The sequence below is a fragment of the Musa acuminata genome, chromosome BXJ2-7 (assembly GCF_036884655.1).
Source record: "Musa acuminata AAA Group cultivar baxijiao chromosome BXJ2-7, Cavendish_Baxijiao_AAA, whole genome shotgun sequence".
Taxonomy (NCBI): Eukaryota; Viridiplantae; Streptophyta; class Magnoliopsida; order Zingiberales; family Musaceae; genus Musa; species Musa acuminata.
The window spans coordinates 1,055,230-1,074,393 of record NC_088344.1 but is presented as its reverse complement, the minus strand read 5'-3'; the positions used below and the strand labels follow the sequence as shown (position 1 = coordinate 1,074,393).

Genomic DNA, 19,164 nt, shown 5'->3' with positions numbered 1-19,164 from the left:
TGGTTTGTCGGGCATGGCTTTTGTTCAATGTGTGCTTGCAATGGCATTTGTTGGGCTGATCCATTATAGGCTTTTACACGTCTTTGTTGAAAGCAAGATCATATTGTCGCAATGAGCATCTCAACTATTGTAACAATACATCCTACAAGCAAAGCACATGGAATCGAACTTTGTTTTCGAGTCATCATGATCATGGTAGCAGTAGAAAACACCTAAGATGAGTAGAAGCATCAAATCTTTCATATGAAACAATTTAATGCAGTCTTTTCTCTTCCCATTGGCTGTTGTGATCACTTGATGAGCATGTGAGAGACCCTACAAATTGCAGGATGGCAGAACAAAAAGATGCCTCGGAATCTACGCAGTCAAGTTAGTGTAGCTGTGCACAGTCTTTGACATGAAGTGACGTCTCAGATTTTGTTGCAGAAGCTAGGTAGAGAGATGGAATATATATCTCTCTCTCTCTCTCTTTCTTATGGTGACTTTGTCGAGACAAAGGGAGCACGAGAAATGTGGAGCTGCCTTCGGCGCAGGCAGATATCAGTTGGTGTCCATTACTCTCTCGACGTGAAGTGACGTTTCAGATAATGAGGCAGAAAGATGGGAGCAGATGCAGTCCATTTGGTGCTTCTCGATATGACGTGACGTTTCAGATTTGGTTGGCTAGATCGACAGAGAGAGATGAAGTTATCATATCTGCCTGCTCTCTCTCTCTCTCTCTCTCTCTCTCTCCTCTCTCTTGGCTCGGGAGACATAAATCACGTTTGTGTGGAGGAGAGAGAGAGAGAGAGAGAGAGGTGTGGGCACAGAATCATTATGGACGTGATGAAGAACCAAGGAATGCTATGTGGTAAAGCACTACCTATGATTGATGAATGAAGCAATAGCGTCGGACCACATCTGCAGTAAACAGCTGTGTAAGATGAAAGCGGAAATATTCCAAGTACTGTACTATGGACTGACGCCGGTACTAATTCTGACATATACACACCGGAGGGCTTGAAAAAGGCAGAAAGATATGAGTTGGTGGCCAGCCTTTACTGCTCCCCTCTCTCTCTCTCTCTCTCTCTCTCTGCGCCTGTTCATGCGAGAGACGGCATTAACACAGTTGGCCAACCAAAGTAGAGAGCGCGCGAGTTTCACCTCTCTCTCTCTCTCTCTCTCTCTCTCTCTCCGTATGTCTGTTCATATATGACAAGGCATTCACATGGCCGGACAAAAGGAGAGGGAGAGAGAGAGCGCGAGCTTCATGGCGGAGAAGAAGGGGAGGTGAGAAGAACGCACCCTCGCTTACTGTCTTCATCGTTTCCGACAAGGACGACAGCAACACCAACCCCAAATCATATCACGCATCATTGCATCGGAGATGACCGCTCCTTGGTTTCATCACTACTCGCTATACAATGATCTCTTTCGTTCATCATCATCATCATCATCTTCTTTGTGGTCTTTCTCTTGATTCAAAGCCTTTTGACTCTAAAGACAAGTCCAAGACATCATGAAATTACAACTTAGTATGTATGCATTGCAATTATGTGTGCTTCATCAGACGCATCGTATGCTTTTGTCTATGTGGAGCGCGGCGCAGATGCGCTTCCCACGTCGCACGTTTTGCTAAGTTAGAATGCATCGACGCAGATTCCATGCATCAAATAATGAGTGACTCAGAATATTGTTTAACGCTCTATGACAATCTTATTTCCAATCTTTTGAAAGGATAGGAACCGATACAGTTCAGCTTCATCCATGGCTAGCTTTCATTTTAGCAGACCTGCCGCTCTGCCATCGATGGAGACATAAAACATCTTTCGCTGAATCCAAGGAAAGAGAAGAGAGAGAAAGAGAGAGAGAGATGTTTAAGGGAGGGAGTGTTCTCGGCGCGGAGTGACTTGCAGACGCTTAAATATTCCGAATCACTGTTGAGGGCGACACTTCATTTGCCTCACCAACACATTCTGAATCACTGTTGACAGGACACTTCATTGTTTCACCAATCTTCCTCCTCCTCCTAACCCTCTCTCTCTCTCTCTCTCTCTCTCTCTCTCTCTCTCTCTCTCTCTCTCTCTCTCTCATGCATTATGAGCTTTTACTATACTCATTACTCACACCCTACGAGGCAGCACTTCAGACTCGTATGTTGATTCTTGTCATCATCAAGGTCTTTATGTTTCACCTGCACCTTTTATATTTGTACTCGAAAGTAGGTCTGAAACTTCTCTCGTGATGCAGTATCTCATTCTTTGGATGTTATGATGCTAATCTTCAAGTGGGATGAACTATCGACTCCATGTATGACCAAGGTGCTTGCAATGCATCCTTGTTGTTCTTAGAACACTCAGCTACTTGTTCTTTTTATTCATTGTATGAAATATACTTTCAAACTATAATTGCATTCACATTCTTTGGTATATAAACTGATTTAAAAGAAGAGAAGCTTTGCATCTCAATCGATGCGGCATCTTGTTTTTAACATAGAACATAAATGACAAAAAGTCTACTATGTATTTGTCTAGAATTATGACTTTGCCAAAATAATAATAATAATAAAGGTTTGACTCAAGATGGTGTCTTAAAGAGTGATGTCTTTTTATTTATTGTATGAAATAGCACATAAAGAAAGTTAAGAGAAGGATAAGAAAAATCATAATATCTTATTCTAAATTCTTGTATCACTTGATGCTTTTGATTAACAAAATAGAGAACACACAATATTTGCCTTTATTTTTCATTAATAAATTTAGGTCCAAAAGAAAGTTAATTATCAATCAGCCATGTAAATACAGTGCTCCCATGTTTATATGTTTAAAACCTAGTGAGGATCTAATTAAGACCTTTAATCTATAGGTAGCTAATTTCTATAGTGTGGATTTGAATATGTTCAGACTATTTGTTGTGTTTTTAGTCCCATTTGCTGCTGCATTTTAGAGGAGAATCAGCTGATGGCATGTAGATGATAGTAAATGATCAGATCATTGTGAGAAGCAATTCAATTATTCTATGAGATTCCCTAAACATTCCATATCACAAGTCAAACCCTATGAAAATAGACAAAAGCACATGTAGGCTGAAGTAGTATCTTTGCTCCATTATTGGATTATGACTGACCTACTCTCTGTACAACCCTTGATGAACATAGTGTCATAATCCATGAGGCCACCTTAGTTGCAGCTATTAATAAGCTCAGTGCCCAAGAAACTAAGATATCAGAAAACAAAAGGAACATATAACTCACCACACAGTAGATTTTGTTGCCATCAAAGAATTTTGTAATTCATGAGAGACTCGTCAAAACCGGATTCGGAGAGGGTCAATATATATGTACGCGGTTCACTCTAGACTAACGTAGCGATATACGTCGGTGAATAAAACTAAACTTACTAGGTTTGCCACAGAATATAGGATTGATTTAAGTGAGCAGTAAATAATAGCCAGAGTGCTTAGGAGTTCTTTCTATTATGTTTAAGCATCCACAAATCAAAGGTAATTAAGATGGTCTTCATAGCCACCTGAAGACTGCAAGTTTAATTACTGCAGCATACTCACTCTTCGGATTAATAATACTCAGAAGAAGCTCTGAGCTTTTTGGCCTCCCGGTGCACTGACTGTAGCAGCAACTGGTTCATCATTCTTGGCTTGCTTACTGCCATCAATGGTGAGTCCAAAATGGATGTGAGGGAAGTGTGCCCACTGCAAGAAAACAGAAGATGAGGGTAAGTAGTAGATGTGATTAGTGGAGAAGAAAGAGGGGAAAACACAATAAGTGCCATTAGAAATAAATCAAAAGATGCACAAGTATTTGCAGAGAAGGATTAGTTGAAAGGATAAAGACTCGAGATGGAGATATAATTAACTAACAAAAAAATATTGGAATAAATGCAATCGGCTCGATTTAATGTCTAGAATCAAAAGATCGGATCGAACCAATCTATATTCGAATTTTTTTTTCTCCATTCCAATAGTTTAATTGGATTAGGCTTTTCACTTTTCATGCTCGGTCCTAAGCGTAGTTTAGGAGAGTGCCTCCTACATGTAGCATATTAAGCAGGACTTAAACCGGCATACATAAATCTTTGGTTTTTGTTGCATTACATTTGTATAGTTAGCAAGATTAAGTGCATAGGGAGGCAGTCTTTATGAACAATGTATACTTGTAACATGCCTGCCATATTGAAGAAAGAGAATGAGCCATGCCATAGCATTGGTTGTTAATTCTACAACCCTACACAGTTCAAACACCTAGCAGAACTGGTTTTAGGGATGGATAAGTAAACTTGAGCCAAAAGTGCTAACAAAAAGAAGAGACAAGGCAAAAGGGTAGGGTGAGAAAAGCATGAAAGAATCTCAGAAGACAATTCCCTTAAACAAGATTAAACTTCAATGATTTGGGTGGCAATGAACATCATTTGCAATAAATTTGGTAGAAATTAAAGGGTAATGAAATCTTTAAAATGTAACAAATTAATCACAACCTTAACATCCTCCAAAAGCTTCATTTATGAAAGGGGAGAATGCTACCATTCCAACCAAAAAGATCAAAATATCCCAAACAAAAAAAATATAGCAATTATATATTTTTGGTTTGACAAATAATTGATTTTATTTTTTAATATTCTTTCTTTCCTACTTCAAGCAAACTCTCAGTCAATAGTCATTCATACTCATAGGCCCAACTTGTTGCCTTCATTTTCTTATGCTTATAACTTTGTCATGGCTCATCCATATTATCATAAAAAGATTCTGAAACTAAACTGCCAATTAGGGTGCATCATTTTGCTTTTTTACTTAGAATTTGGCATCTGAAAACTTCCACCATTTTGCTTTCCACTGGCAGGTGCTGACCCCTGATTACAATTTTATTTATGATTGAAGCAATGAGGTGGTATCCATGTCTCATTCATTATATAAGCAGTAGTGCATTTTGATTTCCTAGCAAGTGACAGCCAGCTTATTGCATTCTTAGTTCTAATAACACAGTAATCTAATTTCTACTCACAAATTAATTTCCAACTCTTGGTTCTGATGATACGAATTAATAAATTGTTGTTCAAGACTATCATCTTGGGAAAAGACCTAAAGAATCAAGGTTTATATGTCAAGATATGATGCAAATTTTGCAGAAAGATCAGCAAAACTTAAATGATCATCCCCGACTTAGTCTATTAACCGGTTTTATCTGTCAATTGTGGTATATTAGTTTTATTTATCATCTTTGTAGAAACTTATGAGACATAATTGTGTGATCAATATGCTTATTTACACAAACACATGTGCATGAACAAATTTTGCAGATGCTATTTCAATAAGAAACGATAAAAACGATGTCCTCGAGTCAACTAAATTAAAACATATTTGGCTTGTTATGCCTAATGCAGATCCACAATTCTCATCACATTATGGTGATTTTAGAAAACAAATAGTCTTAGGCTATTTAACAATTGGTGTGATAATTTTTTTTATGGATTTAGTGATTTAGTTGCCTATCAAAGCATGAGAGGTAATCAAGATCTATAATCATACAGCCTTTTTAATATCGAGTTATTCTATTGAGTGAAGAAAAGATAAACTTAATAAAATGCATGTAATGTTAAGTAATGCTTCGTAAATTTTGCGGTGTGATGTGTAACAGAAGAAAAAATATTTTCGATCATAGTTTATCCAAGCTTTCGACGAGTAAAAAAGAAAAAAAGTCATTTTCTGGTGTGCATACACCTTAAGTTAACATCGATCAATTAACCACAGCAGATGAAGATCACAATGTTTAACGAAATCATGTTGAAGTATTCTCAGTCCTGTTTTATCATGGTTTAGCGATATTGATATTCAGCTTATAACTGCTTTCATTTGTACTTGTTCATGCATGCAACCTTAATCTTGAAAGTACCAATGTTTCAACAATCTTAAATTTTCACTGAAAATTTTGTTCTCAGTCAATCTAAGGGGATAGACCACTAAAAGGGAACTTGCTGTAATTGAAGATGGTTTGATGTGGAAGAGCACCATCACACCATGCAATCGAAGAGGTTAAAATCCAGGTGTTAAAAGACTGCTATATATTAGGCTGTACCTGGAAGCAGGCTTGTGGTGCATTAAAGACTCGGAAAGGAGGATGAAACCAAGAAGAAGAAGAAGAAGAAGAAGAAGAAGAAGAAGAAGAAGAAGAAGAGGGTCCAACTTAGATTAATCATGCCAAGTATATACTACTTGCTGTCTTTGTTAGAGCTCACATTTGAGTATGCTGACCTTATATGGATGCCCAAATTACCCTATACTAATAAACAAATGTATGCTCATAGCAATGGAATGGAAAAGCTTCAGCATGTATCTCACAAGTCAGTATAATAATAATAACTTTATGTGCAGCAAAATAGTGTCACACTTACATTCTTTGCCGCGGTGCTGAATGCTTCTCTGTGGCTGATGTCTGGATTGTTAGCCTTAATCCTTTGTATTTCCTCCCTGCATATAGGTGTTAAGTAGTTTGCAGCATGAAACACTGCATCAAAGCTTTTAGCCAATCTAACGAAGGAAGAAGAGCAGAAACTCACTTTATGAACCTGTTATATGCAGACGGCACGCGATGTCTCTTCTCCGGAGCTGCTTAACATTAACAAGAGAAATCAGTAAGCTAATTGGTGTCACTAGTTCTAATGATTCTCATTGATGAAGGCAATCCTAATGGAATAATGATGAGTGCAGACTAATGTGCAGTCAGCTAATCTTTGTCGGACGGATGAGCTTAATAGGCCATTAATTTAGCCAAATTTCCAGACTATTATCAGTGCCCAAAAAAAAAAAGAAGAAGAAGAAGAAAAGAAATTTGGAGGCTTACGACGCATAGGCAGCATAATTTGTTGTTGATCCTTTGGCACACTGTAGAATAAGGAAGTGCTGTTGAACTTGGAAGGTGATCCACATGCCATCGTCCTGCCATCATGAGCTGCTGCTGCGTTGCAGGTCTGCAGTTTTCCTCAAAAATCAATGCTTTCCGATTCAAATACGAAACAAAATCTTGCATCATCTGATCACCTCAATAGCATATATGCTTCATCTACATTTAGCAGTGTACCGAAGTGGTAGAATCCTATATCATCTTCCATTAATGAACTAAACACCAAACTATGTGTACCGTGTGGCATTCATGTCGACAGACAGATCCTGTTAATCTTTACTGCTTCACCCATCATTCATAAATAAGTAGACGGAAGATGTTTGGGAAGCAAGAGTTGAGAGGGAGCTCCAGACCTGGAGATCTTGAAGAGGGAGTTTCTGAAGCAGGTCTCCCATGTTCACAGACAGCAGATTACAACAATGCCCGCATCGCACTGCTACAATGCTGAACAAGCTGTTGCCGGGGACACTCACCTGCAACACCAAGACTATCAAACTCGGGATCAACAAAAATCGCTGCGTTGAGCTGCAGGAGCACAAAAATGTTGTACTGATCGACCAAAAGCATCAATTGTGGCCGAGGTGTTGCACCATTAGTGGTTCTTCCTTCATGAAGGTGAAGCATACTGATGGGAGAGCAAGTATTTGGAGAGATGAAGAGATCAGACAAGAAGAAGCCATAGGAGGAGAGCTGGAAATACATGCATGGAGGAGACAGATTAACAACATCGGGAAGAAGAGTAGCTGCAGAAGGCGAGTGGCCCATCAACAAAAGATGATGGGTCGGTCTCTCCTTTGTTTCTTGGACAGGGATGGGTCTACTTTTGGGATCTACTTTTTCTTTTGTTTATGGATTTGGAGTTTCTTTTCCGATGTCTACTTTTAAGAGATCAATGCCTGGAGGACCTTTAGACTTTCTCTAGGAGGGAAACGAGTGTGCACTGCCTACTCACTCGCTCTAGGAAATCCAAGGGAATCAGAGTTCTGAGGAGTCACAACTGGTGGAACGAAAAAGAAGAGAAAATAAGCCACAAAAAAAGCAGAAGAAGAAACACAAAAGAAAAAGCTGCTCGTTTGAATTGTCATGCCATCTTCTGCACTCCTCTCTCTCTCTCTCTCTCTTCTTTTCTGCTTCAAAGTCATTAGAAAAGCCATGATTACCCAAGGAAGGAGACGAACATTGCATGGCCAGAAACCCATTCTCATGGATAAGATTGGCGTGGGTGAAAGAATCCAGAGTGGAAGAGAACATCCTTAATGACAAGAAAGTGCATGTAAAGAGATAAGAATGTGATGAATCTGCTATCTCGCTGGGGAAACCCAATGATGGAGATGAGGATCCTGGCACTCAAAGTTGGTTGATATCCTCCTCCTCCTCCTCCTCCTAAGCAAGGAACAAAAAGATCTGCTCATCCCAATGAGTTCCATAGAATGGCAGCCATGAAATCTTGAATCCAAGAATCAATTGATGATGCAGATCTCATTCACTATACATCTTTAATGACAGAAAGTATAAATTTTTCTGTTAAAACAAGAAGAAAAAAATGAAGAAGAAGAATACAAGTTCTCAACAATGACAATTGTGGCTTTGCAATGGATCCATAAAGCTGAGAAGCGTAAGCTATCATGCAACCTGTAACCTAACCTTGGCTCTTTTGGTGAAGATAAAGAGGATGGCTGCCATGGGTGGAAGATCCAAAATTGCAAGATACTATGGTTGGAATTCAATTGTCAAAGGCACGTAGACATGTGCCCGATTCTGTATGTTGGCATCATGATTGATTCTGTCGTATCATCTCATCAAGCTTCTGCACCCATATGCCAACATGATGAAATAGTGTTCATTATTTCTTTCCATCTCCTACATGGATCGTTCTTCGAGCGTACTTACACATACTGACTGCCATCATCTTCGAGCTGCAAACTTCCTTAAGCACTAAATATACGATAATAATAGGATAGAGGACGAGGCAGCGGGCAAATCATTGCTGATCTGCTTGATATGATGATACTAAGAAAGTTGTGTCGAAAATGAAGCGCGATGAGACGACAGAAAGAGAAGCTAAGAGAGGAGAGGGAACAAAAGGCCAATTCAGCATGATCTTTACCGCAAGGATGGTGTTGCAGAAGTTGCAGTGGACGTAGCAAATGTGCTCAGGTGGAAGTTGGGCAGACATTCCGGATCAACCCAAGGCTTTCTACATACGATGAGGAAGAGGAAGAAGGAGGAGGAGGAGGAGAAGAAGAAGAAGCTAAGAGATGATTTGAGGAAGAAAGAGTATGGTATGCTTATAGGTGCAAGATATGATAGGGAAGCTTTCCTAATCTTCTTCTTCTTCTTCTTCTTCTTCCTGCTTTATTTTGTTTTTAGCTAGGGTTACAAAACAAAACCATATGGAGTGTGGGTGGGGGCTGCAGATTTGAGAGGAACCTTATGCAGTGTGGTTTGGGGCAGCAGATTTGAGAGGAAGGAGAGGTGGAAGTGCTATGATTGATTCAATGAGTGGGTGAGAGTCCTCTCCATCTCTCTCTCTCTCTCTCTCTCTCTCTGTGTACTCACCACCATGTGGGTGTGACATGGACTTTTAATGCACAGAGATAGAGAGAGAGAGAGAGAGAGAGAGAGAGAGAGAGAGAGAGGTTGCACCTCCTCCTTTTGAGCTTCTTTTTATTATGACCATCTCTTTTGGGTTATGATAAGTTACCATTCTACCAATTGGTAGCAACAAAACAAAAGGTGATTTGCTTTGCCTCTGAAAAGGGTTGCTTAATAAATAAATAAATAAATATATCCTCATTCTAAACTAAAATCTATTGTTAGATACCTTTGACAGCATCAAGGATTTAATGCACCATAATGTGAACAAGTGATACATCTCCAACCCAGCATCATCAATCCATTTCAGTATTTATAATATTTATGCCATCTCATCCTTCTACATACATTTTATCCCTTTTCCAACTACAAAGCACTTTGGGTTCCCATGCAAAAGAAAAAATAATAATACATGTTGAAGACAAAGACAATCTGAAAACAATCACAATGATAACAAAATTTTTAATCATTTGGAATCGACTATATGAATCTTTTATCGTTATTGAGATACATAAAAAGATCATATATTTAGTTAAATTTAGAGAACTTAAATCTTTTTTTTATATATTTTTATCAAAGTCATATATTTTCAAGATGTCGTTAAAAAAAATATAAAATAGCAGTAAATTATAACCCCCCCCCAAAAAAAAGACTTCATTTTTAAGTAAGATGTGGACTTCATTTCACATAACAACATTGAAGCTATTTTACCTACACCTACATTTCTAATGCTCTAACCGATGGGTTAAAGTTCTACTAGAAAGCACATGGTGATTGATTCCAATGCACGAAAAATGCAGCGTCGGTCGTCGTCCTTTCCTTCGCACCGAGGGAATCAGCGTTTGGAGGGGGGTGTACACTTGACATGGACGACTCAGGAGATGCTGCACCCATACACAAAGTTCAGCTAAAGTCGCTCAGCTCAGAAGCATAAGTGTTCGACCGTGACATGTTACCATGGACCATCACTTTGATTCATCTCATGAGCCGGCATCGATCACTCGGTTTGCCATGGTACTGACTGACCGCGTGTGACATGACTTCTACTCTCCTGCTCGTCACTCTGCCTCTTACGGCCAGGTGCCGAAGGAGGACCGAGTGCAGGTACTGATGGAGATGAGCAAAGTCCTCGAGCAAGAATCCAAATGGCATGAGTTAGATATGACCAAAGAGGATGTCCAGAACAGCTAAATGTCGAGTGTGCAGGAATAATTAGGTTTTTGATCTCATGACCTGCGTTGTTTTCTCGTCAAAAAAGCAAGAAATTAATCTACAGTTATATTTTTCTTCTCCTGAGCAGTGGAAATCTGCAGCTATGGAAGGATGTGTCAAGATCATGCCCTTCTGATGACTGCTGTCTGTCTGTCTTCTAATCATTTCTTTGTGCACTCAAGCTTTGCTCGGTCTTCTCTTCTCGTATGGCTGAGTTCTCCCATGTTGTGTCATATAGATTGGACATTTTGGATTCTTTTAGATAGAGCACATGTGGTGATTGAGATGATCGATGTGATCGATTCACATACAGTAGAATGAAATCTTTGTATGCATGTGTGTACATAAATATATAGGTCATGATAGAGATGCAATGTCCAAGAACACATCTCCATCTCCTCCTATATGCACTGCATTTTTGTTCTAGCAAATGTACAACATATATTTATATATAAAAGTCTGCAAAATCTGAAGTCAAGAAATCCACCATGGCATGGGTATTCACTATCATATACTTATGAATCATGCACCATATATTTCCCTGACAACATGTTTGGCCTTAATTTGATGAACATTGTTTATGTGATTGTAAATGATCATGAAAACAGTACTAAAGAAATGAGAGGCTTCATGAACATCCTCTGCATTATTTTCTATGATGTTTTGGTACTTTCCAAGTGATCAAAACTTGAAATAAAATCCAATATTGCTACTTTTTTGTTGTTGGTAATATGCAACCATTAGCCATAGGACTTCAAAATGGTATCCTACACCACAAATAGGACACAAGGCATGCTCAAAACTCATTGGAAAGGGTCCTATTGATCAACACAGTACACACAATGGCACAAGACAAGGGGATGGGTAATACCACCTACTGTTGCTTGCACTTGAAGCTAAGCTGTGTGAATGCATAAACAACCAAACTTCTATCACCTACTCTTTAATGAGCACTGTCGTTTTGGACCAATAAGATTGTAAGAATGGTTAAGATGATGAAAGCAATTGACAGGCGAGTCTAATAGCAAACACACAATTATCATCTATATATTTGAAGTTCTAATGTAATTAATAGGTCTATATGATCCACTTTTCCTTTAATGCAAAGATAATAATGCTTAGTGCAATTACTGGCTACCAAACTTGTGGATGGCATCCCCCACCAAACCGTCAAAACCTTTCATCTTCATCTTCTTCTTCTTCTTTGTTTTCTTTATTTGATTGGGATACATGAAATGTGTATAATGTAAAAGACTGTAAAGGACACTAATTTCTAACAATTTTCCCATCATCATCATCGATGACTTGAATGGTTGATTGGAACCACCATTGAATCTCAATCACCACCATCATCGTCAAAGATATTTTTTTCTTCTTCTTCCTTCATTTTATGTAAAGAAAACAACGTGAACAATATTCATGGATGTGGTTGACCTAATTAGTCGAGCCGATGAAGCATAATCGATCTGATCTCAAAACATAGATGTAGCCAAATTGCTCATCGATCGGGTGCATGCATGCTCCGCACGTAGGTGCAAACACATACATGCATGTGGGCCGAAGCTGTGTCTCTTTCCATCGGGTAAGGTTGAATCTCAATCACCGCCTGTTGCTTCCTCTCCACGGACTGCTTGGTATCAAGACAAAAAAGACAGGGAAGATGAGGGCCGAAGCTGTGTCTCTTTCCATCTTGTAAGGTTGCCGATGACCATTGAAAGGGTTGGAAGAGGCCAATACTGTGGTGCCTGCACTGCATTTGTCCAAATCCTGAGACATCAATTCATGGATCAACCTCACCCTCCTCACTGACACGGTCACGAAGCCACACACCACCATAGACAAGTGATGTTTGATCGAACTTGAGGACTCAATCGTGCAAATGGCAAGTGCTCCAATGGATGGACTGGGAGCACGCTGAAAGGGATGCAGCATGCTTGCTAACCAGGCATGTGCTTGAGCAAGAGATTTAACGTCCATGATTTGTACAGTCAGTAAAGCTATGAACTTTTCACGATCTCTCGATAAGATTGGCAGATTGGCAGATGAAGAACTTGTGGCCCTCACAGAGAGAGAGAGAGAGAGAAGTGTACCTTTTGAAATCACACGACTCTTCGTCCTTAAAGTTGCACTGTCACCATCTCTCTTGCTGCTTTGTTTGCATTTCGAGTGCAAGAGCTGCCACCACCAGCAACACGGGCGGCAGAAAGGTGCACATGGCACGAAAGGTAAGAGTGAAGAAGGGCAGTGGAAGAGAGGTAAATAATGTTGGTTGTCCACAGGATTCACTCCGCATCTACGTGTGGGGGCAAACAAACGGTGCTGAGAACTTTGGCAGGGCTTTAGGGTTTTGCAAAGGGCCAGCGGCAGGCAGGAAGAAGGGACGGGACCTCTGATCCACTTGGATCAAGCTGAGATATCTGGGGACCTCAAAGTTTGGATTCATCGACTTCCTGCACTCTAATGCACTTAAAATTACAGCAGTTTTAGGATCAACCTCTACTTGGACTTTAGAACAACAAAGTACACTTACGAAATTACTTACCCATATATGTCTGGTCCAACTCAACACTTACTTGCACAAGAGTTGAGCGCTAGAGGCTAAATGAAACAGCAGTATCAGAATATAAAAATGCAGTCTTTTGTTAACGACAGATTGTGGCATGTGAACGAACAATAACACTCACTACACATTCCATGAAGCCTTGTCCTATGCAATTGCATGCATGAATGGGAAAAACACAACTGTGCTTCTTGTTCCTTGTTCAACACATATTTGACACCATCAGCTCCATCGACACTCTCTTCAACCTGGCCAAGTGATGCTAATTTAAGATGTTTGATGATAGAAAAAAGCTCGTCCAAGATGAGAAGGAGATCACCTCATTGTTCTCCTGACCTTGTGGGTCTCCCATTGTTGCAAGCATGGCCATGGATTCATGTCTTCTTCAACCATGCCTCGGTCCCATAGAAGACAACTTCAACCTATGCTGTCGATATCATTGGGAAACAAAAGAGAGATAATAAATTCCGACCGACTCAACTATATGGTCCTATACCGATCCTTGATCCAACCGATAAATACTGATCGGTTGGGATGTCGGATCAACATGTGTGCCCAGCTGCAAATTAATTAATTCGAAGAATGCCTCCTTTCGATTGAATCATTCAAGCCAACCATATGAAACGTAAAATGAAATATAGGTGTCCAGAGATATGATAACACTGCAACAAGAAATGCATGTTGTAAATGGTTGTGTTCTACATTATCACAAATGAAGCTATCTTCTGGTGCAATTCTTCCATTTAATCTGCTTTAAGCATTCCAGATCCATGAAAGTCACATTTCATGAACTGGATTAAGGAAACTAAGTTTGTGAACTGCCATCCGTCCAAAGCCAATTCAAAATCTTGTTGCAAATGTACCAAGAACTTCAATTACATCTTATTTGTCAAAAAACTGTCTGCCAAATCATACAACAGTTGTGACATATTTACCACCGATGGTGAAAAAATATATATATCTTGCTACAGTTGTAAAGGAAGAATTGTGCCTGAAACTTAGACACCAATGAGTTATTACAATCTAGAAGATTACTTACAGAAATCGAACAGCTACCGTGACTAGGTCTGTGATATGATCTCCGAGAAGTATCACATTAGTTCTTTTCTTCACCACAACATTACCATGGTTAGACGATTAGGAGCTTCGAATCTGTTATGAATACGAGCAGCCATATCTGAAGGAGGCTCATTCTTCCATGTGACCACTATCAGTTGCAGCAAAGCAGTACATCACGAGAAGTAGAAAAATGCATAGTAAAATTCATGAATGAAATAATTTAAGGATGAACATGGTTCACTTTCCCTTTTTTCAGTTTGTAGTGGGGTTTAGGTATTTTGGGTAATAAGTCCCTGGGTTACCACACTGATAGGAAAATGTTGAGATTGTCAAAACCTACAATGCAAAGAGTAGGTAGGCCACACACCATAACAGACCATGCTCGAAATGCCAACAGCCAAGCCAGTTTTTTGCCTATGCTGATTTGTACATGAACCTGCTGACTAGCACGAACAAACCTGCTGTGAAGGTATTAACACAATCTCATAATATGACATGATAATCTGATAACCACCGGAATCTTATATTTTACCTTTTCCTATTGACCCCAATTTAGTTAAAAAGAAAGATAATTTTTTATGTAACTTCTCAGATTAGTTCATCAATCTTTTTTCTGCATCTTTTATATCCAAGCTTTTTCATAATTAATATGAAATATTTATCAAAATTCATCACAATATTTCCAGCTATGATCAATTTTAAACTTCATTGTGTAGTTATCTTATACGATCTTTGGCGCTTTAAAAAATCCCAACTCTGGAATTGTCATATTGAGATGAAAGGTCAACTGCAAATAGACCTTGAACAAGCAAAAGCATTCGTACGCTTAAAGAATCTAGGCTATGACTTATATGTTCAAAGGAACAAAACCATAAAATATTAGCTTCTGTTTACTGGATATTTTGAAGAACTAAAAAAATAAAGAATTACCTTTATCAGCAACAAGATGACCCTTTTCGTAAAACACCATTCTGTTAGAAACAACCCTAATATTCTCAAAAGATCTATGAAGTTTCTGCCTGAAAACCTGATAATATAAAAAAAAATAAAGAGATTTTTTCTGCACTGTAACACAGTTCATAACTAATAAGTGTAGAAATATTCCCATCAGTCATGAATTAACCTCTTCAATGATGTCTGCAATACCAGCAGAAAGGACGAGAACAGGCACACTTCTTTCCTGCATGATGCAAAAAAAAGTTCTATTAATTTAGCTAGTCTAATAAACACCCAACACAAGTCTGACAACTTTTGGACTGTGGACTAAGAAGCAGATCCCAGAAATTGATGGAGGTCAATTTTTACCAACCAGTTAGAAATGGACAACTTTTCCCTAGTTAATCATAAATTTACCTTGCAGATAATAATTATGGAATCTTTTCTATCATCTCTCCTTTCAGTTCCTTTTCCACTTCCAGCCTTTCCTCATGATCTCGTTTTTCTCTCCTCTATCTTCTCCTTTCTTCTGGGTTAAGGGAGGATGGCGGCAGTGGTTGGGCAGTGATCCCCATTTTCCTTAAAATAAACAGGATAAATGGAAGGCAGTCTCAACAAAGGAATCTGGGCGCACTGTCCGTGATTAGGGCTTACTTTGTCCCAATAAGGGCCATGTGTAGGACAAAACAAAATCAGAAGGCGGCTAATTTTTTCAACCTCTTCAGTGATGGCAACTGCCGAACAAATCAGGGAATTTTCTGACTTCTAAAACCTTAGTATGGAAAATCGAGGTTCTCATAATTCAGGACTTATAAGGAGAAAATTTCTATATTAATCAACACTAGTTGATTTACAAAGATTTGAAAGTTTCAGAGATGTAGTTGCCTGACTATGGCTCAGAGGATAGATAAATTTATACCATAATCTCAAATCTGTGGCGGTTTCAACTGTGGTAAATATATTAGTTTTACAGTAATTAAATTTCTTTAACATAATATAAGCAATCATCAGAGTATAATTTTTTTTAACAAGAAGACCATGATCTATCATACATGGTCTTCAAGTCTTGGAGAATGAAAGTCCTTGACGTGGCCTAATGCTAATATCTGTTTGTCAAACTAGACAGCCCAAGATAACATGATATCAAACTACCAAAGAAATAAAGGAACTCAGAGGAAAAATCCTTTAGAGACCTCTCCAGGAGACCTTCTTATCCATAGTGCCTCTTATAGAAGTTATGAACCATGCAGAACATGGCTCGTCTTATGGCCAAGTCCATGGATCAGTCAGAGTAGGACCAATGGACAAACATCAAGTTGGCTCATCTATCTACAGAAGTTCAGATCTTTACAGGCTATCCAAACTGATACAATTGCAATCTATTATTTGATTTACTACTACACGAGTTTCAATGAGTACAAGAAACAAATTACAAGGTTAATAGTCTCAGGATAGGTGAAAAAGAAAACACCAACTCAGCAACTATGTCATAATGCTAAAACATTTACAACTAGAAGTTAAAAATTCAAGCAGGCATTAAATTGTTTTAACCATTAATAGAGATCAAATAGTACAAAGATTTAATATTATTATAAATTAATATATGATTTAGTTATATAACTTCAAATAAAAATGTGCACAAGTAGTGAGCCGGCACAATCGAACATACAGAATTGAACTAAACAATCAACAAAACTGGGTTGTTATTTTACATTCATGTGGTCTAAGATCATTCCAAGAGCCTATTTAGGACAGCAAGTTAACATAACAGATTTGTAATTGAGCATGATAAAAAAGTTTTGTCCTTCCTCCAGAATAATTTCTGAAAAGTCACCGTTCTGCATGTCTTATTAGACATTCTCATCAAAGGTCAAATATTTTAGACAATTTATAATCAGCATGCAACATCCAACAAACGATATCAGATTGCTTTGAATGGCTATCAGAATTCACATAACAAATGTTTTCTCTTTCTTTTGGAAGAACATTATGATATAAGGTAATATAATCCTATCATATCCTAAAAGAAAATACAAAAATTAATCTAGTTGTACCATATCTTAAAAAGTTCCAAGCATGATTTATTCTATATTACTAGTGTCCAGCTCACATACTCCTCAACTGGACAAACCGAGTGAACCTCACAGAATCTATATAATTTTGGGACAATCTCAACCATATGAGATTCTTATGTGTGGCCACTTGACAAATTTGATCCATAAGATTATATCCTGTCTATCTTCTTTAAAATCAACATTATACAGGAGACAGAGATTTAAGATCAGATGTAGGATAAAGAAAATAAGTTGTTCTTATTCCATCTATTTCATGAGTTTTGTTGTCTTAAAATAACCACAGAGTACAGAGAAATGGCTGGTAATAAAGGTCTGCTGTAATGGCTCCTCTAAATCAACATATTTAATTAACCTACTCCACTGAAGACATCTATTACATAAAGATAGACATTCACATTGGAACATGTAAGTAGGTGTAGCCACATATTAATGCATATAAGGTCAATAAAAGAACAATATATTTTTAGTATTCTACTACCTGAAAAAAATAGTGGTAAGTTGATATAAATGACCAAATTGTAATAAGTGAGAATCCAAACTAATACCACTTGTAGATAGTGCAAAAAATTATTGAATGGGTTGACAAGCATCGAAACTGCCCTCGGCAAGATTCCTACAAATTAAAGATCCTCCTCCTTGATGAATATATTTTAAGCACAATAGTAATTGGATGACATGTAATGTAAAATATGTGATTTTCTCTATACCATATTGTTGGATCCAAGCCCAAAACCATGTCAGCTAAGCCTCCTAAAAAGTACTTACGATGCTTTATAAATCCATATTCCAGCTCAATGTAGGACTTGGGTATTGTAAACCCGATCAATTTAGTAAACAGGTCAAACATAACACAACCCAGCACCTTGAGAGATTTGTAGCCAGGATATGAAGATCCAATACATGCTTTTTACGTTACATGACATCTAATAGTATGATGTCTAAGGGTATTTGCTGCTGACAAATGTGTTTATAGCCAAGAAATGTTGGCGTAGGAAAGGGAAAGGATCAATCCAGGCCAAAATTGTAGGGGCGAGCAATTCTGGGACAACTAAAATAGCCAACAGATGAAAACAAAAAAATCAGTTCAATAATTTCTAGACCTAGGACAAAACTGTGTCGTAAAGATGGACCGGCAACCAAACCAGGACTGTTCTGAAGCAAGTATATTTACGTTCCATTCTTTCATCAGCTTAGTTTTTTCCTCCTGCAGCATTCCCCTGCTATAGCAATCCATGGCTACCCAACCACAACAAACCAAGAATCTAACCGAAACCAACGTCATTTCCCCTTAATAAAAGAGAGGAAGAAATTAAATGCAATCTACTCTGACCACCGCGGCCATAAATCCAGTACGTCGCGAGCGTGCCTGCCATCAAAATCGGCAATCACCTAGCACGAGATCAAACATTTGAAACCTAAAATATTTCGAATAGCAAAATGGAGAAGAGAAGGAAAACGATGGAATCTCTCGGCTGGAGTATACTGGGAGCGGCACTCCTGATCGAGGACTCGTTGTACTCCATCGTCTCCGGGTCTCGGACGGCGACACCCGGCAGCGACACGGTCGCGGAATTCGCCGCCTCTTCTTCGGCTCCCTTCTCTCTTATGAATCTCGATTCCACGTTATTAGATCTAAATTTCATGTGATTTCTTTGTATTTTAGTAACCCTTATATTTCCATCATGATCTCCACGCGTAATTTCAGATCAACCAAGAAGAGCATCGATGTTGGTTCGAGTTGGTCTTTATCGGTCCAATGTCCATAGCAGTCTCAACCGGTCCAATCCAATTTAGTAACACAAAGTATGGTTGGGTTGGTATTTCTCGGTCCAATGTCC

At 38.6% G+C, this 19,164-nt stretch overlaps 1 protein-coding gene and 1 long non-coding RNA gene across 5 annotated transcripts; both read right to left on the bottom strand.

The window, feature by feature from the left end:
- Positions 1 to 3,411: 3,411 nt before the first annotated feature.
- LOC135583684 (axial regulator YABBY 5-like) lies at positions 3,412 to 9,360 on the bottom strand. Of its 4 annotated transcripts, none has more exons than XM_065115775.1 (6): positions 8,997 to 9,360; positions 7,243 to 7,362; positions 6,830 to 6,956; positions 6,546 to 6,597; positions 6,381 to 6,456; positions 3,412 to 3,687 (listed from the first exon to the last, which is right to left on the bottom strand). In XM_065115775.1, the coding sequence occupies exons 1-6, from the start codon at positions 9,063 to 9,065 to the stop codon at positions 3,562 to 3,564; spliced, it is 570 nt and encodes a 189-aa protein (XP_064971847.1). In that variant the 5' UTR covers positions 9,066 to 9,360; the 3' UTR covers positions 3,412 to 3,561. The 4 variants fall into 4 exon arrangements, with proteins under 4 accessions (XP_064971847.1, XP_064971848.1, XP_064971845.1 ...); XM_065115776.1 differs by lacking the exon at positions 8,997 to 9,360 and adding an exon at positions 8,534 to 8,959; XM_065115773.1 differs by lacking the exon at positions 8,997 to 9,360 and adding an exon at positions 7,448 to 8,460.
- Positions 9,361 to 14,114: 4,754 nt separating this feature from the next.
- LOC135616510 (uncharacterized) lies at positions 14,115 to 18,959 on the bottom strand. The gene is made up of 2 exons (XR_010488357.1): positions 15,439 to 18,959; positions 14,115 to 15,342 (listed from the first exon to the last, which is right to left on the bottom strand). It is a non-coding gene; the product is annotated as an uncharacterized LOC135616510 (long non-coding RNA).
- Positions 18,960 to 19,164: the final 205 nt, after the last annotated feature.